The 21,664-nt window shown below is 48.7% G+C and overlaps 1 protein-coding gene across 4 annotated transcripts in view; it reads right to left on the bottom strand.

Moving 5' to 3' along the window:
• Nucleotides 1–715: 715 nt before the first annotated feature.
• LOC115475873 (FXYD domain-containing ion transport regulator 5-like) overlaps nt 716–21,664 on the bottom strand; it is a 314,171-nt gene continuing 293,222 nt past the window's right edge. For all 4 annotated transcript variants that reach the window (XM_030211932.1, XM_030211930.1, XM_030211929.1 and 1 more), the window contains 2 exons: nt 949–994; nt 716–866 (listed from right to left, as the gene is read on the bottom strand). In XM_030211932.1, coding sequence (XP_030067792.1) covers nt 842–866; nt 949–994 — 71 coding nt within the window. In that variant the 3' untranslated portion in view covers nt 716–841. The remainder of the gene's footprint in view (nt 867–948; nt 995–21,664) is intronic.

Below are 21,664 nucleotides of genomic sequence, written 5' to 3' on the forward strand. Positions count from 1 at the left end.
GGCAAATGCCTCTCCGGTACAATGTAAGCCACATTGAGCCTGCAATTAGGTGGAAAAATGCGGGATACAAATGTATCAAATAATAATTAGTCAGTGTTAGTGCAGGGTGCACTACAGGGGGGGTATTCAGTCAGTGTGAGTGCAAGATGCACTGCAGGAGGAATCAGTCAGTGTTAGTGCAGGGTGATACAACATTCAGTGCTTATGCACAGTGCACTGAATGGATGCATCAGTCAGTGTTATTTGAGGGAGTATTGCAGGGGGATACATCAGTCAGTGTTAGGGCAAGCAAGCTGCACTACGGTGGTGGTGGGGGGGGGGGGTTAGTCAGTGCTACTGCAGGGAGCAATGAAGGTATTCATTATTCAGCGTTATTTGAGGCAGTATTGTAGGGGAGATTCATCAGTCAGTCTTAGCTGAAGGAGCACTGCAGGAGGATAAAAATAAGTCAGTGCTAGTGCAGGGTGCACTGCAGGAGGATACATCAGTCAATGTTAGGGGAGGGATCACCTCAGAGGGAGTCATTATTTAGTGTTAATTCGTTGCAGAGTGCACTGCAGGGAGAGTCAGTAAGTGACAATATAAGCTACAGGAACAGAAAAGGTGGAAATATGTGCTAAAATTCAGTTTTCAAAGCTGATAGTGCTGTGAAGAAGTCTGTAAAATGCTTTTAGCCTCTGGAAAAGTTGGTTCATTTAAATAAATACAGATTACATTGACACAGACAAACATACTTTTATTGAAAGGATTCTTTTTTTTCCCCAAAAAATTCACTGTCATGATAATTAGAGGAACAGCTTGGCTCCCATTGTGAGGTCTGGTTCTTTCTTTTGGTTTCTTCTCACAGCTGCCTGACATTGTATTTCCTGAAACCAACAGAGAGACAAACTAAGCTTTGGCCTAGTCATCTGGATAACCCTGCACAGGGCCCACCACTAAGGTCCTTACCTTCTTTCCTTCCGCCCACATGAGATGCTGTTCTTGCATCGACCACCTGAGAGCAGACAAAGAGTCTATTATAAAATAGGTTTTGGGTTCTTAAAGATCAGAGAAACTGTAAACTATCGTTAATTGTAGAATGGTATTTGTGTGATGGAGTTTTAATATTAATAATAATTATTTCTTCTATTATTTATGTATGTTTTTAAACACTACTTATAATGAGATCAGTGTGTGTTACAGTAATCAAAGAAGGCATATCATGCATTCAAAATCATAATATACTGTATATCTTAACATTTCATGAAATGCAATATAGTAATTGTAAACCAGATCATATATAACTCATATGGGAGAAGCTTGCCTACAGAGCCAGGTATGGAGTGTTGCTAGGATTTGGGTTTCTGCCAGGTACTTGCGACCTGGCTTGGCTACTGTTTGGAAAACAGGATACTGGGCCAGATGGACCATTGGTCTGACCCAGTGTGGCTACTCTTACATTCTCTTATGTTTTTATGTCTTTAATCAGTCCTCTATTTCCATAATTTATTCATAGGTATTGAATTCTAAAGAACAGGTACTGCATGAGAAAATGCCTAGGTCTTCAAATGACCCTAATAGGTCTTCCTCATCAGTGATACCCTTAATAAAAAGTTCTCCTGAGAACACAGAGAACAAAATGGAGCATAAGACTTTAAACGTTCGTATAGATATCTAGCTGTTAGAGAGCAAACTGGTGAGAAGTCTTTAGTGTATCTGAGTGAATGTAAGTGGAGATCTGCAGGTAAAGATGTGACCCTGAAGTTATTTATTTATTTATTCCAGAGGCTTGATATACCGCACTGGATCCAAACTGGCTACTGCACGGTTACAGTAATATAATAAAATAAAGTGTGCGGGGGGGGGGGGGGGGGGGGGGAGACACCAGGGAGGGGAGTCTAAGAGCAAGGTAATCCAAAGGCTTCACAAAAGATGAGCTTTCAGCAGAGATTTGAATCTAGCATAGCATGGTTCTTGATGGAGATGAGGTGGGAGAGCATTCCAGAGGGAAGGGCCAAGAAAACTAAAGGAGGATTGACAAGAGGTGGTCAAGCAGAAAGCAGGAAGAACGGGCACAGTTAATCTGAAGGAGAAAGCCACATAAGAACAGCCATACTGGGGCAGACTGATGGTCACTCTAGCCCAGTATCCTGCTTTCAAAAGTGGACAATCCAGGTCACAAGTACCCAGCAGAATACCAAATAGTAGCAAGATTCATGCTACTGATCTCAGTGCTTTCCCCATGTCTCTCTCAATAGCAGTCTATGGACTTTTCCTCCAGGAAATTTTCCAAACCTCTGATACATTAACCTCTGAAACCACATCCTCCAGGAACGAGCTCCAGAGCTTAATTATTCATTGAGTGAAAAAATATTTCCTCCTGCTCGTTTTAAAAGTAGTACCATGTAACTTCATTGAGTGTCTCCTAGTCTTTGTACTTTTTGAAAGAGTAAACAAATCGATTTAGGGTTACCCATTCTACACCTCTAAGTAGTTTGTAGACCTCTATCATATCCCCACTCAGCTGTCTCTTTTGCAAGCTGAAAAGGCCTAACCTCTTAAGCTTTTCCTCATATGAAAGGAGTTTCATCCCCTTCTTTGAACATTTCCTAATTCTGCTATATTTTTTTAAAGATACGGCAACCAGAATTGTACTCAATACTCAAGTTGTGGTTGCACCATGGAGCGATACAGAGGCATTATAACATGCTTTGTCTTATTTTCTATCCCTTTCCTAATAATTCCTGGCATTCTGTTTGCTTTTTTGGCTGTCACCACTCACTAGGCAGAAGATTTAAGCGTATTGTCTACAATAATACCTAGATCTTTTTCTTGGGTATTTACTTCTAAGGTGGATCTAGCATCACTTTGCATTTTACCATATTAAAATTCATCTGCCATTTGGATGCTGTAGGGGTATTTACCTGAGATCTCACCTGAGCTGGTCTTGGTCCATACAAGCTTGACATCTTGTTACAAGATGGATTCTACAACCTCTGACCTGAACACATCTGTGTCAGCAAGATCCAGCTTTTCAGCTTCTGGAAAATTACTAGCAGGCATGCCACAGCCAAGGACATTCTGTGTTACAACCACCTTGTTATCACCCTGAGAAGCTGAAAGGGGAGTGACACCCATGGCACCAGTAAGCCTGGTTGGAGACAGATATGCAGACCTGAAAGTATCCACTTCAGGGTCACGAACAAAGGACTCTTCATACTCATGGAGTTAGCTGGAGAGGATTATGATTGGTCCCGGAGGAACATCTGACGGAGAGGTACTAAGAAAGCGGGAACTAAAGAAAAGTGAGTTGTACTGAGACCATCAGACAGTTGGGACTGACAAGAACGACCTAAGAAGACAAGCAAGGTTAGAAGGCTCAGAGGGAGCAAGAGACTGTGTTGGTCTAACCTTGTGAACTACATATCTGGTGAAAATACAGATTGTGACACCTGCTTTCAGAAGATAGACCCTGAACTGAATCCGAGACAGACTCGCTGTGGATATAGAAGAAATCAGAACCTACCTCATCGAGAGACTGCCTAACAGACAGCATGGTGAGATAACAGTATTTACTTCTATAGATGTCGGGAATTAGTGATTGGTGTTTATCTGAGATAAAGACTGGTTAGGTCATAGCTCGTGGTCAGAGAATATGCTGCTAACAGTTGTATTTTGCATAAGAGGTGTAGTATAAGTTTTCACGATTACAAAATCAGTGTTCCAGTAAGAATCATTTTGCATAGTCTTTATTTTGGAAGCAATCTATTTGTTTTATTATTATCAGCAAGTTATATATTTGTACTTTGCTAAGCCTTGCTGCAGAGCTATTCTATATTTGTATATTCTCTTTATCTAGAAATAAAACTAATATATACTATCTGTGGCTTTGGTGGCTTTCTCTCTAACTTAGCTAATTTTGGTTAGGTGCCAGAGTAAGGTCCTGTTTCCCCTAGCATGAGTCCAGAATATTTGCTTAGGCAGAGTTCTGTAATCTAGGACCTTGGCATAAATAATTCTGTTGAGAGTTGTTTTCCTATAAGAGTTATTTATATTACCTACAATGCTCAGTCTTCCAACTTCCTATACTTTTCCTGCAAGTTTTCACAATCTGCATGCGTTATAACAACTCTGAATAGTTTTATGTCGTTGTCAATTTTAAATGTTGTTCCTATTTTACTCGTCATGAAATTCACTCATTGTTCCCATTTCCAGATCATTAATTAATATGTTAAATAGCACCAGTCCCAGTACAGATCCTTGGGGAACTCCACTATTCACCCTTCTCTACTGACAGAATTGGCTATTTAACCCTACTCTCTCTTTTCTATCCATCCACTGATTCCTAATCCACAACAAAACATTGTCTCCTATCCCATGAGTCACCCATCCCATGCTTTATGAATGTGAACAACTCACAGTGGAAAGTTCTTTCCAGGACAAAACACAGTGAAACCTGCTGAGCAAAATGCTTCCTGGCATGGTCCCAGCTCATGACCACCAAAGTCAGCATTATATTTCTGCCTCCAGAGAGGAGTGTTTTGAAGAGCTACTTAAAAGAATCCATTGGATTAATTGCTAAGCAATGTGTCTTGTGTAGAAAGGACATATATGTTGTGAATGTAGAGAAAATCTTTCTTAATGAGTAGGAGAGGGATTTGAATGGAGGCAAAGGTTTTTTTTTCTCTCCCTTTGATTAGCTTTCAAGAAATAACCAGTAGTTTAAAGTCTTTGGTCTACCCTTGAGAAAAGCTGCTGGCACAGATCTATGGGCCAATGAATCTTTGTTGTTTTTCCAGACTACTAGAACTGTCAAAAGGAGAGAATGAGAGAGATAGTTGCCTAAGGTGCCAAGCTGAGGTGCTCAGTCACCCCATCAGCTGACAGGACACCACAGAAACACACACAATAGCCCTCCAGGGTTGCGTTTCCAGAAATGCTCCCTGTTCCACGTGCAGGACCCAAGAGTCAAGCAGAGCTCCAAAGTTTCAATGCGTGGTTGGACAATGGTACAGGGATGAGGGATTTAGATTTGTTAGCAACTGGGCAAAATTCTTGGAAAGGGGGAGCCTGTTCCGAAAGGATGGACTCCACCTTAACTGAGATGGAACCAGGCCACTGGCGCTAAAATGGGGGGGGGGGGGGGGGGGGGGGAGCCGACATTCACCCAGGAATGCATGGATTGGTGTGATGTATTTTTGAAGGATACTCAGGGAATCCCGATAGAGAGGTTTTGTTACGACCCGGTAGTAGTGAGCCCCTGTGCCCCGACTGATCACGGCAGAGATGGAGTGACACTGCACTCGGTCAGGCAGCCAGACAGCCCCTATCTTCACCTGGGAAGCGACCACAGTTCACCAGGAGTTGAGCTCCCAGCTGCAGGTGGCCACCAGGACTTCTGGAACCAGCGGGGTTGCACAGCCGCTGACCAGGCTGGCAGGAAACAGACACAGTCCAGAACTAGTACTCCAACAGGCAAATAGTCAAAATCAGTCCAGGGTCAAGGCAGGCAGCAAACAAGCAAAATCCGAGAAAACTAGCCAGGGTCCGGTACACAGGAAAACAGGAACAGAAGTTAGTCGGCGAACAGCACTCCGACAGCAACTCCTCAGAACAATTGAGGCCGAAGCAACAAAGGACTGGAGGCAGGGCTTTAAATAGAGCTGGAATCAATCCTAAACATGTGCAGTTGAACCAAGACGGCTGCCCCCAGCAGCAGAGAAACCCAGCGCCCAAATATGGGCTTCCTTCCTGCAGCCAGCCAACCCCAAGATGGTTGCCACAAGCTAAGATGCCCATCCCAAGATGGCCGACCTATCCTGGAGAAACATCACCAAGATAGCCGATTAGCTCTGCCGAACCGGCCGCGCAGGCCTGGAACCAGGTGAGGAACGTAACAGTATCCCCCCCCCCGAAAGCCTCCCTCTTCTCCTCGGCCCGGGACGATTAGGATGAAGAGAGTGATACTCACGAACCAGATCAGGAGCATGGGCGTTGGTTGCTGGTTCCCAGGAGTTATCTTCTGGTCCAAAATGTTTCCAGGACAGTAGGTAAAACAACCTTCCTCCTCGTAGCTTAGAGTCAAGGATACGGTCTACCTCATACTTAGGATCGGGATCACTCTCTGGCACTACCACCTTCTCGGATTCCAGATGCCACTTGGACCTGCAGAAAGGTTTTAAGAGAGACACGTGGAAGGCATTATGCACCCTCAGCTGCCTGGGCAGATGCAACCGGTACGTCACCGCTCCGATCCTGGAGCGTACCGCAAAAGGACCAATGAACCGAGGGGCAAACTTGAGAGATGGGAGCCAAACCTTCTCTCCTGGCTGGAACGTGGGAGCAGCCTGTCTTCTGCGGTCGTACGTCTCCTTGGCCTTGACGGCCGCCCGATGCAGTTGTGCCTGGACCTTGTCCGAAGCCTCCTGAAGCATGCGAACCATGGACTGTACCAGAGGTGAGACCTCAGCAGGAGAAATTGGTGGACGTAGTCGTGGATGACGCCCAAAGATGAGATGGAAAGGTGTAGTGCGAGAGGCAGAGTGCATGCTATTGTTATAGGCGAATTCCACCCAGGGTAGCAGCGTGGACCAGTCATCCTGGCGCTGATTAGAGTAGGCCCAGAGGAACGCCTTCACCGTCTGGTTGACCCGCTCCACCATACCATTAGTTTGCGGGGGTATGCCGATGAAAAAAGGGTGACTACCCCAAAAGCCGAACACAAGGCCCTCCAAAACCGAGAGGTGAATTGGGAACCCCGGTCATTTATTATCCTTTTAGGTAGTCCATGGATACTGAAGATACTGTATGGGTGATGAAATTGGAGGCGAGGCTGGCTGCTGTGGGCAAAGACTTCATGGGAACGAAGTGAGCCATTCTGGAGAATCGGTCAATTACCACCCAAATGACGGTGTTGCCCTGGGAGACCGGTAGATCAGTGATGAAATCCATGGACTGGTCCTCCCAGGGCTGCTGCGGTACTGGCATGGGCTGCATCAAACCCCATGGTTTCTGATGCGAACTCTTCATCTGGGCGCACACCGGACAGGTAGACACATACTGTAACACATCCTGCGCCATCCAAGCCACCAGTACAACCGGACGATCAGATGGAGGGTCTTATGGAACCCAAAGTGTCCCGCAAATCCGGAAGCATGCCCCCACCACAACACCTTCCTGCGGAGCCCCACGGGCACTGCTCTCCAGCACCTGGCACTGGCCCCGGGTATGTAAGGAATGCAGGCCGGATTTAACATGGGGTAAGGCTCCTCCTGGTCCTCGGGAGTCTCAAAGCTGCGAGGCAAGGCATCAGCCTGGACGTTCTTCTCTCCCGGCCTGAATATCAGACGGAAGTCGAACCTTGCGAAAAACAGAGACCACCAGGCCTGGCAAGGGTTTAGTCTGGTAACATTCTGAAGATACAGTAAGTTCTTGTGGTCAGTTTTACTGTGACCGGATGTGCGGCCCCCTCCAACAAGTAGCGCCATTCTTCGAAAGCCAACTTGAGTGCCAGCAGCTCCCAATCCCCCACCGTATAATTCCGCTCCGCTGGGGTAAACTTGCGGGAGAAGAAGAAACAGGGATGCTTCTTACCGGCAGCAGATGTCTGGGAGAGCACGGCCCCTACTCCCAGGGCTGAAGCATCAACTTCTACTAGGAAGGGCTGAGTAGGATCCGGACTGCGGAGGACTGGCGCTGAAAGGAACGCTTTCTTCAGAGTAGAAAAAGCAGCCACCACCTCCGGCGGCCAGTTCTTGACATCCGCTCCCTTCCTAGTGAGAGCTGTAAGGGGAGCCGTGATAAGGGAATAATCCTGGATAAACTGCTGGTAGTAATTGGCGAACCCCAGGAACCTCTGCAAGGCTCGCAGACCCTGGGGTGCCGACCAGTCCTGGATCGCGGTCAACTTTTCTTTTTTTTTTTCTTAACATTTCTAAAGCGCTACTAGGGTTACGCAGCGCTGTACAATTTAACATGGAAGGACAGTCCCTGCTCAAGGAGCTTACAATCTAAAAGACAGGTGTACAATCTAGAGATAAGTGTACAATCTAAAAGACAAATGTAGAGTCAATCTGATAGGGCATACTATATTTCTCGAAAGGTTAGGTGCCGAAAGCAGCATTGAAGAGGTGAGTTTTAAGCAGAGATTTGAAGATGGGTAGGGAGGGGGCTTGGCGTAGGGGTTGAGGAAGATTGTTCCAGGCATAGGGTGAGGCAAGGCAGAATGAGCGGAGCCTGGAGTTGGCAGTGGTGGAGAAGGGTACTGAAAGGAGGGATTTGTACTGTGAGCGGAGGTTACGGGCGGGAACATAGGGGGAGATGAAGGTAGAGAGGTAGTGAGGAGCCGCAGACCGGGTGCATTTGTAGGTAAGGAGGAGAAGCTTGAATTGTGTGCGGTATCTGATTGGAAGCCAGTGAAATGACTTGAGGAGAGGGGTGATATGAGTATATCGGTTCTGGCGGAATATAAGACGTGCGGCAGCGTTCTGAACGGATTGAAGGGGGGATAGATGGCTAAGGGGGAGGCCAGTGAGGAGTAAGTTGCAGTAGTCAAGGCGAGAGGTAATGAGAGCGTGGACGAGAGTTCGTGTGGTGTGCTCAGAGAGGAAAGGGCGAATTTTGCTGATGTTGAAGAGGAAGAAGCAAACAAAAAAACAGCACCACGGGCCTTTAAAAATGGAACACAGATACAGAAAGTGAAAGTGCCTTGGTGCTTTGTAGCTTTTACTATATGAGACGTGGGGACCCCTGACGCGGGTGCTAGTCACCGAAACACGGCCCGTGTCGGGTCTTTTTGTCAAGGCTCATTCATTAAAGAACTGTGTTCCATTTTTAAAGGCCCGTGGTGCTGTTTTTTTTTTGTTTGGACTTTAGTTTGTACTTCGTTCCCTCTCTTTTGTTATATCGAAGAGGAAGAAGCGACAGGTCTTGGCAGTCTGTTGGATATGCGCAGAGAAGGAGAGGGAGGAGTCGAAGATGACTCTGAGGTTGTGGGCAGATGGGACGGGGAGGATGAGGGTGTTATCAACTGAGATAGAGAGTGGAGGTAGGTTTAGGTGGAAAGACGAGGAGCTCGGTTTTGGACATGTTCAGCTTCAGGTGGCGGTTGGACATCCAGGCAGCAATGTCGGATAAGCAGGCCGATACCTTGGCCTGGGTCTCCGCGGTGATGTCTGGTGTGGAGAGATATAGCTGGGTGTCATCAGCATAAAGATGATACTGAAAACCATGAGATGAGATCAGTGAGCCTAGGGAAGAGGTGTAGATAGAGAAGAGAAGGGGTCCTAGGACAGATCCCTGGGGAACTCCAACAGATAGTGGGATGGGAGTGGAGGAAGATCCATGAGAGTGTACCCTGAAGGTGCGGTGGGAGAGGTAAGAGGAGAGCCAGGAGAGGACAGAGCCTTGGAACCCAAAAGAGGACAGTGTGGCAAAAAGTAAATCATGATTGACAGTGTCAAACACAGCGGATAGATCGAGGAGGATGAGGATGGAATAGTGGCCTCTGGATTTGGCGAGGAGCAGGTCGTTGCAGACTTTAGAGAGTGCTGTTTCTGTCGAGTGTAGAGGGCGAAAACCGGATTGAAGTGGATCGAGGATGGCATAAGAGGAGAGAAAATCAAGGCAGCGACTGTGAATGGCGCGCTCAAGTATTTTGGAGAGGAAGGGTAGGAGAGAGATGGGGCGGTAGTTGGAGGGGCAGGTAGGGTCAAGTGATGGTTTTTTTTTAGGAGAGGTGTGACTACGGCATGCTTGAAGGTGTCAGGGACAGTTGCAGTGGAGAGAGAAAGGTTAAGGATACGACAGATGGAGGGGGTGACAGTATGGGAGATGGTGTTAAGTAGGTTGGTGGGGATGGGATCGGAGGAACAGGTGGTGCATTTCGAGGAGGAAAGAAGGCGGGAGGTTTCATCCTCAGTGATCTCAGGAAAGGAGGAGAAAGAGGCCATGGTTGGTTGGTTGTTGGTGGATAGGGCTACAGGCTGAAGAGGAGGTGGTGGCTTGGTAGTGAACTCAAGGTTGATCTTTTGCACCTTGTCGTGGAAGTAGTCAGCCAGTGATTGAGGAGAGAGTGAAGGGGGAGTGGGAGTGGGAGGCACTTTGAGGAGGGAGTTAAGGGTGGTGAAGAGATGATGAGGGTTGGAGCTGAGAGAATTGGTCAATTGGGTGAAATAGTCCTGTTTTGCAAGGAATAGGGAGGAATGGAAGGAGGATAGCATGAATTTGTAGTGAAGGAAGTCTGAATGGGTACGAGATTTCCTCCAGAGGCGTTCAGCGGATCGGGTGCAGGAGCGAACGTAACAGATGCAAGGGGTCAGCCAAGGCTGGGGATTAGTACGCTTTGTGGGACGGGAGGTGGATGGAGCGAGGGTGTCCAAAGCAGAGGAGAGAGTGGCATTGAAAGCGGAGACCGCTTTGTCTACAGTCTCGGAGGACATGATGGAGGGGAGGAGATTAGAGATACTAGAGGATAAAGTGGGGGGGTCAATAGCCTGGAGATTCCTGGAGGTGGTGGTTAAAGTTGGACGGGGCAGAGGGGGGGGTGAAGAAGTGTAAATGTGATCAGGTGATGATCGGAGAGAGGGAGAGCAGAAGCGTGGAAATTGGAGGGTGAGCCGGAGGAGGAGAGGACGAGGTCAAGACAATGGCCGTCACGGTGAGTAGGGGTGGTGGAGCACAGCTGGAGGTTGAAGGAGTATGTTAGGGTGAGGAACTTAGAAGCGTTAGGGTCGGATGGGTCATCAGCGTGTATGTTAAAGTCTCCAAGAATGAGGGACGGAGATGAGGGTTCAAGAAAGACGGAAAGCCAAGCATCAAAATCGGTGAGGAAGGAAGAGAAGGATTTATCAGGGGGGCGGTAGATGACTGCGACTCTGAGTGGCAGCGGGTAGAATAGCCGGATGGAGTGGGCTTCAAAGGATGAGAAGCAGTGAGACTGCGGTGGGTGGAGGGGTTGGAAACTACAGGAGGGCGAGAGTAGTAACCCAACCCCTCCACCGCGGCCAACTGGACTGGAGTGTGGGAGAAGAGATAACCTCCATGGCAGAGGGCCGCGACTGAGGCCGAGTCTTCCGGGGAGATCCAGGGTTCGGTTAGGGCGAGCAGTTGAAGGGAGTGAGAGATGAAGAGATCGTGGGTGAAGGGCAGTTTGTTGCAGACTGAGTGGGCATTCCACAAGGTGCATGAGAAGAGGAGGGAAGAGGGGGGAGGAGGGGAATAGAGACGAGATTGGAGACATCCCGGAATCATTCGCATGGATAGGACGGGGACAGGTGAGGGGGACCTGGATTAGGGTTAATGTCTCCCGTGGATAGCAGGAGGAGGAGCAAGAGAATGCGGAGGAGGGTGGGGGAGGTTGGGCGGCGAAGGCGACGAAGACGGGGTGGACTTAGGAGGAATGGGGATGGGTTAATGGCAGGAAGGAAGTGTTGAAGGTTAAGAGCTAGGAAGGAGGAGGGGGACAAGAGGGATGGTGAGGTTGTGGGGGATGAGGGTGAATAGGGTATTGCCGTGGCGGGCAGGGCGGGAGTGGTAGACAGTGGGAGTGGGGGGAAAGAAGATTAGGAAGGGACAGGGCAAGGAAGAGAACGTGGACAGGGGCCATAAGTAGTGACTGAGGTGTAACAGGAGACTATGAAGTGACTGAGGTGTTAAGCAGTTAACTGAGGTGACTGAGGTGTTAAGCAGATAGATAGAGCTGGAAAGCTGGTTTTGGACTGGCGAGTAGGTAAGTCAATGGCTGTCAAGGTAGCAGGCAGGTAGGTAAGTCAATGGCTGAGAGGCTCGCAAGCAGGGTGGCAGGTTACTCGATGTGTTAACAGGCAGGCAGGTAGCAGCTGGAACAAGCTGGGACAGGCTGGAACAAGCCGGGACAAGCTGGAACAAGCAGGAACAAGCCGGAACAAGCAGGAACAGATGGACTGTGTCAGGATGAGCAGACGGACAAGCTGGAGCAAGCCGGGGCAGGCAGGAACAGATGGACTGTGACGAGCTGGACCAGAAGACGACAGAACAACAGGATACGCTGAGATGGATGGATTGGAACACGCTGGAACAGACGGACTGGCACAAGCTGGGTCATACAGGAACAGATGGACTGGAACAAGTTGGAACAGTCGGGCTGGAACGGACGGACAGGAACAAGTTGGAGCACGCTGGAACACGCTGGAGCAGATGGATTGGAGAGTCTTGATCAGGCGGACTGGACCACACTGGAGTCGATGGACTGGAACAGGCCGGGGCTAAGCTGGATCGGCGGACTGGAACAAGCTGGGATCAGGAGGACTGAAACGAGCTGGAAGACGCTGGAGCAGATGGATTGGAGCAAGCAGGGAGAAGCTGGATCAGGCGGACTGGAACACACTGGAGTCGGACTGGAACAAGCAGGGGGAAAGCTGGATCTGTGGACTGGAAAGCAGGGGGAAAGCTGGATCTGTGGACCGGAACAAGCTGGTACCAGGAGGACCGGAACAAACTGGAACACGTTGGAGCAGATGGACAGGAGCAAGTAGGGAGAAGCTGGACCAGGCGGACTGGAACACACTGGAGCAAATGAACTGGGACCAGCAGGGGGGAAGCTGGAGCCGGTGGACTGGAGCAAGCAAGCAGGGAGAAGCTGGGGCGGGTGAACTGGGGCAAGCTGGAGCAGCTGGGCAGCCACACTCGGTGCCTCCAGAGCAGCAGAGCAGCAAGGCGCGTGGAAGTCTGCCCCGCCGTGGAAGCACAGCACCCCACCACGACTGCCCTAGCACCAAGGACTCGGCACCACGATGGGGGCAGGCCACGGGAGGACTGGCAGTGTGGGCGTCGGGATGCCGGGTCCGGGAGCGCCGCGGCGGTGCGGTGGGTCTCCTGGATCGCCAGGTCGGGTCGGGCCCGCGCCATGAGTTTGGGTGCACACCACAAGGCCGCGGGTGAGCTCACTCCAACTCACCCGGGCCACACGGCGCTCCCACCCAACACGGACCCGGGCAGTTCCTGCCAGGGAGCGCAGCGGCCGACACGGACTCGCCCACGGACTCGGTGAACCGGACCCGTCCACGACGCGGCTCCCGGAGTCGGCAAACCCTGGGCAGCAGTGGCAACCGCATTGATTCACTGCGGCCCTCTGTCCAGATCACCAGCCCACCACAATCTGGGCCACAGGACACACAGGACCCTCAACTCAGCACTGTCGTCGCTGGAGGCTGCAGGATGCAGCCCCGAATCACCCCCGATGTCCTCTCATCACTGGCCTCTCTGACTGCTCCTCAAACTGCTCCCTTGTCCTCCTCGCTCTGTGCCCCTGATCTCCCGCACCAACTGGAACATCAGACAACAATCGCCTCCAGACTACATGCGATGTTCACTGGCGACTGGTGTCCAGTGGTGCAGGGACGATCGCGGTCAGGTGATCAGATCGGGGACCCCGAGTGCAGTCGGCCGACCCCGAGGTCAGGTCGGGATGCAACGTGGTCCTGGGCTGCCCGCGCGCGGATGGTCCCACCGAGCTCTCCCCTGCAGGCCCGCACCGGTCAGGTGATCGAGCGCCGCACTCCGCTTCGCAGCCTCACTCGCCTCGGTCTCCGGTTAGAGTGGGTCAGGCCAATACCAGTGGGCAGATGGGCCGCGTGGTGCGGATACGCTTGTCTGAGACTCGTCCGGACCTCGCCGCTCTGGATCTCTGGACCCTGTCGGATCAATCAGCTCAGCAAGGTTCCGGCTCCGGTTCAGTTCCCTCCCGGTGCGTTCCGGTCCAGGTAGAGATGGCCCAGGTGGGTTTGTTCACTCGGAACTACTGGAGCTCGTTTGCCAAGCTCCTTACCTGTCGGCCATCTTGGAGTATTACTTCCCGGGATCCATCTGCAAACCGGTGGAGGATACCACATATCCTAGGAATGGAAGACTCTGCTGGTGGAAAGCACACTTCTCCAACTTAGCATATAAGCGATGCTCCCGGAGTCGCTGAAGCACAATGCGGACATCGGACACATGCTGGGGCAGTGCGGCAGAGAAAATCAGGATGTCATCCAAATACACTATGACAGACGTGTACAACAGATCCTGAAAAATGAAGTTCACGAAATTCTGGAACACCGCAGGGGCATTGCAGAGTCCAAACGGCATGGCCCGGTATTCAAAGTGCCCTTCATGAGTGTTAAAAGCCGCCTTCCACTCATCCCCCTCACGGATCCGCACCAGATTGTAGGCCCCGTGCAAATCTGGTTTGGTGAAAATCTAGGCTCCTTGAAAGCGGTCAAACAACTCTGGAATGAGTGGAAGCGGATACCGGTTCTTAACGGTGATCTTGTTCAGGCCCCGATAGTCTATGCAGGGGCGAAGGGACCCGTCCTTCTTGGACACAAAGAAGAACCTGGCCCCTGCAGGTGAAGTAGAGGTCCGGATAAACCCCTTGATGAGATTTTTCCGAATGTACTCCCTCATAACACGGGACTCCTCCCGAGGTGGCTCCGTACCTGGCAGGAGATCAATAGCACAGTCAAACGACCGGTGCGGGGGTAATGTATCCGCTGCCCAGCCGCTGAACACATCCTGGAAGTCCTGATAGTCATGGGGTAAACCCGACAACCCCTTCTGCGGGGCCTGCAGTGACACAGAGCAGAGTGGCATAGGGGCCTTGAAGTGCGGGAGGCAGTGTTCAAAGCATCGGGAACCCCACTGCCCAATCTCACTGGTGGTCCAGTCAATCACAGGAGTGTGCAGCCGGAGCCAGGGTAGTCCCAGAATCACCGGATGGATGGCTTGGGCGAGCACCAGAAACTGGATCTTCTCCTGATGCAGTGCCCCCACCTGAAGATGGATAGCTGTGGTAACCTGCGAAATAGTCTGGGGAAGACTGTCCCCCTGGATGGAGGTGACCCAGACCACCGGCTGACAGGGTAACGTGGAACTTCCCAGCTGGGACAGGAACTCCGCATCAATGAAGTTCCCTCCGGTCCCGGAGTCCAACAAGGCTCTAGTCTGAACTCGACGTTCCCTGTCTTGGAGCAGAACTGGGACTGAGAGCAAATTGTCCGGAAGGGAGGCCAACCGGCCCAGAGCCACTCCCTTCATGGGGCTCGGGCCATAGCGTTTCCCGACCCCTTAGGCTCGTTTGGGCAACTGCCTGAGAAATGGCCGGCCTCCCCACAATATAAGCACAGACGATTTCGGAGTCGATGATTTCTTTCTTCCCTGGACAGGTGATGTCAGCCCATTACCATGGGTTCCTCCTGGATTCCTTCCGAATCCTCCTCGTGGAACTCACGTGCCTCTGGATGACGAGATAGACCTCTGGATCTCTGCCCTGACCACGACATGCCCCTTTCCAGGGCTCGCTCCTGGTACCGGATGTCAATCCTTGTGCAGAGAGCAATAAGGCCGTTCAACGTGGCCGGAATCTCTTGGCCAGCCAGCTCATCCTTGATTCGCCCGTCCAGTCCTTGCCAGAAGATGGCCGTCAATGCTCCTAGTTCCACCGGAGCTCCGCGGCCAGCGTGCGGAACCGGATGGCGTATGCCCCGACCAACCCAGAGCCCTGCTGAATCCGCAGCAGTTCTCCCGAGGCAGAAGATGGTCGGCCAGGTACGTCGAACACCATCCTGAACTGCCGCAAGAACTCCTCCAGGTTAATCAGTATCGGACTCCGCTGTTCCCACAACGGACACGCCCAAGCCAATGCGGGCCCGGACAACAGGGAAATAATGTAAGTTACTTTAATTCTGTCAGATGGAAAAGCTTCCGGCTGTAATTCAAACAAGATCTGACATTGATTAAGGAACCACCTTAATCTGTCGGGGTTCCATCAAAACGCGGTGGCTCTGGGAGACGCAGATGTGCGGTGGAAGCCTCCGCTGTAGATCCTGGTGGACCTGTAGCGGCCTGCTGCTGGGCTGCTGGAAGCTGATTGCAGATGTTCTGGAGCACACTCGACAATCGTGCTATTTGTGCTTGCTGCTTCTTACCGCTTGAGCCAGCTTAGGAAGCTCGGAACCGTCTGGCGAGCTCATGGCTTCGGCCTACAGTTATGGCCCGGTAGTAGTGAGCCCCTGTGCCCCAACTGAGCATGGCAGAGATGGAGTGACACCGCACTCGGTCAGGCAGCCAGGCAACCCCTAGCTTCACCTGGGAAGCGACCACCGTTCACCAGGAGTTGAGCTCCCAGTTGCAGGTGGCCACCAGGACTTCTGGAACCAGCGGGGTTGCACAGCCGCTGACCAGGCTGGCAGGAAACAGACACAGTCCAGAACTAGTACTCCAACAGGCAAATAGTCAAAATCAGTCCAGGGTCAAGGAAGGCAGCAAACAAGCAAAATCCGAGAAAACTAGCCAGGGTCCGGTACACAGGAAAACAGGAACAGAAGTTAGTCGGCGAACAGCACTCCGACAGCAACTCCTCAGAACAATTGAGGCCGAAGCAACAAAGGACTGGAGGCAGGGCTTTAAATAGAGCTGGAATCAATCCTAAACATGTGCAGTTGAACCAAGACGGCTGCCCCCAGCAGCAGAGAAACCCAGCGCCCAAATATGGGCTTCCTTCCTGCAGCCAGCCAACCCCAAGATGGCTGCCACAAGCTAAGATGCCCATCCCAAGATGGCCAACCTATCCTGGAGCAACACCACCAAGATAGCCGATTAGCTCTGCTGAACCGGCCGCGCAGGCCTGGAACCAGGTGAGGAACGTAACAGGTTTCAACAATGGTGAAAGAAAGCCAGGAGTGTTTAAGGAGAGAGCAGGGTAAAGGAAACACATTATCCTAATCAACTTTTAAGCAGCTTGTAGATGCAAGGAAAAAACACAATCTGAAGTGTCTGTATGCAACTGCTAGAAGCCTAAAAAATAATATGGGAGAGTTAGGGTATATAGCACTAAAAGATGAGGTAGATATAATAAGCATCTCAGAGACCTGGTACAATGATGTCACAAAATGCCTAGATACCCGCCTAGGGTTAACCTACAGCCACTTAGAGGGTCTAACCCCAGCACCACTGAGGTCTGCCTGTACCTGCTGCTTTTGCTCTACACTAGCACCCTCCTCCCACCAACTGGGTCACAACCATCTCCGGGCGAGTCTTCCGCTCTCAAATTATCCCTAGTGATTTCTAGATTACTGAGGCCATGCTTCCAGTGGTCCCATAGTTCCCAGAAAGCACTCACAGACCCAACACACAAACTACCAGGATTTTATATCAGTCCAGACAGTCATCAAACTAAACAGGTTTATTGTCACACTGGAACAAAGAACAAACAATTTTGGGAGCCGGTTGTTAAAGTAGGCCTCCCCATGGCTACTTTAACAACTGACTCCCAAAATGTGGGCTTGGGCCCCCTCCTGAATTCTCTTTTACTTTGCTGGCAGTGATGCTGGCCCCACCAGCCAAGTAAATAGACTGCTGCTGCTCCCTGCTCCTTGTTTCTGACTCTGAGCAGCAGGCTGGGACTTTTCATGCAAGCGCAAGAAGGTTCCATCATGCTGCTCAGAGCCAGAAACAAGCAGCAGAGAATGGTGGCAGTCCATTTATTGGCTGGTGGGGCTCGGCAAAGGTATGCCTAGCGTGCCTGCACAAGGGAGGGGAGAGAGAGGTATGTATTCCCCCACCCCCCAAATTTCAGGGCCAGCTATGCCCGGAGAGAAAGCCCGTTGTTAAAAATTTACCAGCACACCCCTGAGTATACTGCTCACAATACTGTAGATTTACTTCTTCACTAGGTGAAAATAAAAGAGGGCATGGACTTTTCTATATTAGTTTTAACATAAAACATGCACCACCTGCTGGCCAAACTATAGAAATGCACTTCAAGAGTTAAGGCAATTTTACAGGTTTAAAACACACTGTTCTTGTCACAGAGGACAATCCTTGTTAGCAAGGTACAAATTATATCACAATGAGACAGTAAATCAAATTGGGGGGGGGGGGGGGGTTGTGCTATATGTTAAAGAGGGAACTGAGTCGAGCAAAATAAACATTCTACATGAAACAGATAGCATTGTGGAATCCTTATAGATACAAATTCCATGTATGAAGCAGTGGCGTAGCCATAGGTGGGCCTGTGTGGGCCAGGGCCCATCCACTTAGGGCTCAGGCCCACCCAACAGCAGCACATGTTTAGCGGTAGCTGGTGGAGATCCCAAGCTCTACCAGCTGAAGACTTCCCCCTGATGGTAATGAAAATGCTACTCTCCACAATACTGGCACCTGCGTATGTTCAGTTTTCAGCGCATGCCTGCTACAGACTGCCAAGGTGGAAAGAAGCATTTTCCTGCCAGCTGAGATGTCTTTTGGTGGTGGTGGGGGAGAACATTTGGTGCCCACCCACTTCTTCCCTAGGCCCACCCAAAATCTGTTGTCTGGCTACGCCCCTGGTATGAAGGGAAGTAGTATTCTTGTAGGGCTGTACTACCATCTGCCAGGTCAGAATAAACAGATGGATGAAGAAATGCTTACAAAAATTAGGAAAGTTGGCAAACTGGGCAAGAGTATAATAATGGGTGATTTCAATTACCCCAATATTGACTGGATAAATGTTACATCACGGAGCGCTAGGGAGGGAGGTAAAATTCCTAGACGTAATAAATGGCTGCTTCTTGGAGCAACTGATCCAGAAACTGGCTCGAGAGGGAGCCATTTTAGATCTAGTCCTTAGTGGAATGCAGGGTATAGTATGAGAGGTAATGGTGTTGGATCCTCTGGAAAACATGATCAAGTTTGAGCTATTTGGAGTGAAACTACAATGGAAATCTACTGTAGCAGCATTTAATTTCATAAGGGTGACTATGATAAAATGAAGTAAATGGTTAAAAAGAAGCTACAAGGATCAACTGCATGGATGTTGTTTAAAAATACCATCGTGGAAGCCTAGACCAGATGCATTCCACATATTTACAAAGGTGGAAAAAAAGAGAAAATGACAGCCAGCATGGTTAAAATGTGAAGTGAAAGAGCCTATCAGAGCCAAAAGAATATCCTTCAAAGAATGGAAAAAGAACCTGAATGAAGAAAATAAGAAGCAACATAAGCACTGTCAAGCTAGATGCAAAGCATTGATAAAAAGGCTAAAAGAGAAAATGAAAAGAAATTTGCCACAGAGCCAAAAACTCATAGTAACAACTTTTCAGGTACAGCAAAAGCAGAAAGCCTGTAAGGGAATCTGTGGGACCATTAGATCATGAAGAAACAAAAGGGGTATTCAGGAAGAATAATGCCATAGTGGAGAGACTGAATGAATTCTTTGCTTCGGTCTTTATGGAAGAAAATGTAAGAGATCTAACTGTACCACAAATGTTTTTCCATGGTGATGATGCAGAGGAACTGAAAGGAATCTTGATGAACCAAATCGACAAGTTAAAGAGTGATAAATCACCTGGACCCCAGGATACTGAAAGAACTAAAACATGAAACTGCTGATCTGCTGTTAGTGATTTGTAACCTGTCGTTAAAATCATCCATAGTACCAGAAGATTGGAGGGTGGCCAATGTAAGGCCAATTTTTTAAAACATTTCCAAAGGTGATCCAGGAAATTAGAGATGGGTAAGCCTGATGTCAGTGTCGGGCAAAATACTGGAAACTATTATAAAGAATAAAATTATTGAACACTGATAAACATGGTTTAATGGAACAGAGTCAGCATGGATTCAGTCAAGTGAAGTCTTACCTCACCATTTTGCATCATTTCTTTGAAGGTGTAAATACACGTGGATAAAGGAGAGCTGGTTGATGTAGTATATCTAGATTTTCAGAAAGCTTTTGACAAAGTTCCTCATGAGAGACTCCTGAGAACATTAAAGGGCCATGGGATAGGAGGCAATGTTCTGTTGTGGATTAGGAATTGATTATTGGACAGAAAAAGAGGGTAGGGTTAAATGGCCATTTCTCCCCATGGAGGAGGATGAATAGCGGAACATCGCAAGTTCCAGCATTAACATATTTATAAATGATCTGGAAATTGGAATGAAAAGTGAAGTGATTAAATTTGCAGATGACACAAAACTATGAGAACATAAGAACCTAAGCAGTGCCATAATGGGTCAGACCAAAGGTCCATCAAGCCCAGTATCCTGTTTCCAACAATGGCCAATCCAGATCACAAGATCCCAAAACACTACATTTTATGCTGCTTATCCTAGAAATAAGCAGTGCATTTTCCGAAGTCCATCTTAATAATGGCTTATGGACTTTTATTTTAGGAAGATATCCAAACCTTTTTTAAACCACATTCTCTAGCAACGAATTCCAGAGTTTAATTACACATTGAGTGAAGAAATGTTTTCTCCAATTTGTTTTAAATATACTACTTTGTAGCTTCATTGTGTGCCCTCTAGTCCTAGTATTTTTGGAAAAAGTAAACAAGCAATTCATGTCTACCATTCCACTCCATTCATTATTTTATAGACCTCTATTATATCTCTCCTCAGCCGTCTTTTCTCCAAGCTAAAGAGCCCTAGCCGCTTTAGTCTTTCCTTATAGGGAAGTCATCCCATCCCATTTATCATTTTCCTTGCCCTTCTCTGTACCTTTTTCAATTCCTCTATATCTTTTTTGACTTACCGTGACCAGAATTGCACACAGTATTTGAGGTGCAGTCACACCATAGAGCAATACAAGGGCATTATAACATCCTCATTGTTATTTTCCATTCCTTTCCTAATTATACCTAACATTCTATTTGCTTTCTTAGCCGCCACAGCACACTGAGCAGAAGGTTTCAACGTATCATCAATGATGACGCCTAGATCCCTTTCTTGGTTTGTGACTCCTAACGTAAAACCTTGCATCACATAGCTATAGTTTGGGTCCTCTTTCCCACATGCATCACTTTGCACTTGCTCACATTAAACATCATCTGCCATTTGGATGCCCAGTCTCCCAGTCTTGTAAGGTGTTCTTGCAATTTTTCACAATCCTCTGGGAAATTAACAACTTTGAATAACTTTTTGTTGTCAGCAAATTTAATTACTTCACTAGTTATTTCCATATCTAAATCATTTATAAATATGTTAAAAAGCAGTGGTCCCAATACAGACCCCTGTGGAACCCCACTATCTACTCTTCTCCATTGAGTATACTGACGATTTAACCCTACTCTCTTTTTTCTATTTTTTAACCAGTTTTTAATCCACAATAGAACACTACCTCCTATCCCATGACTTTACATTTTCTTCTGGAGTCTTTCATGAGGTACTTTGTCAAATGCCTTTTGAAAATCCAGATACTACAGACTTGAAGCAATTTGAACACACTATTCAAGGTTGTTAAAACACATGCGGACTATGGAGAATTGCAGGAAGACCTTAGGAAACTGGAAGACTGGGCATCCAAAAGGCAGATGAAATTTAATGTGGACAAATGCAAAGTGATGCACCTTGGGAAGAATAACCACAATCATATGTCAACTGCTTCTATGAGCTTCACACAGTTTGTTTATTTAACATTTTTATTTGTAGTTGTGAATGTAGCCGAGATACCTAAACTGTATTTAGCTCACAGGATGTCACGGTTGTGGCCGTGCCCTTATGTTCAGACCTACTGTTTCTCTGTATCTAGCTCTGTGACCTCTCCAGTCTGCTTCATTTCCTTTTGTTGTTCTTCCTGTAAGCCAAGACTCGCTTTGGTCTCCCTGCTTCTGCTTCATTTCCTGTTGTTGTTCTTCCTGTTAGCCAAGCCTCGCTTTGGTCTCCCTGCTTCTGCTTCTTTTCCTACTTGTGA

The sequence above is a fragment of the Microcaecilia unicolor genome, chromosome 8 (genome assembly GCF_901765095.1).
Source record: "Microcaecilia unicolor chromosome 8, aMicUni1.1, whole genome shotgun sequence".
Classification (NCBI taxonomy): Eukaryota; Metazoa; Chordata; class Amphibia; order Gymnophiona; family Siphonopidae; genus Microcaecilia; species Microcaecilia unicolor.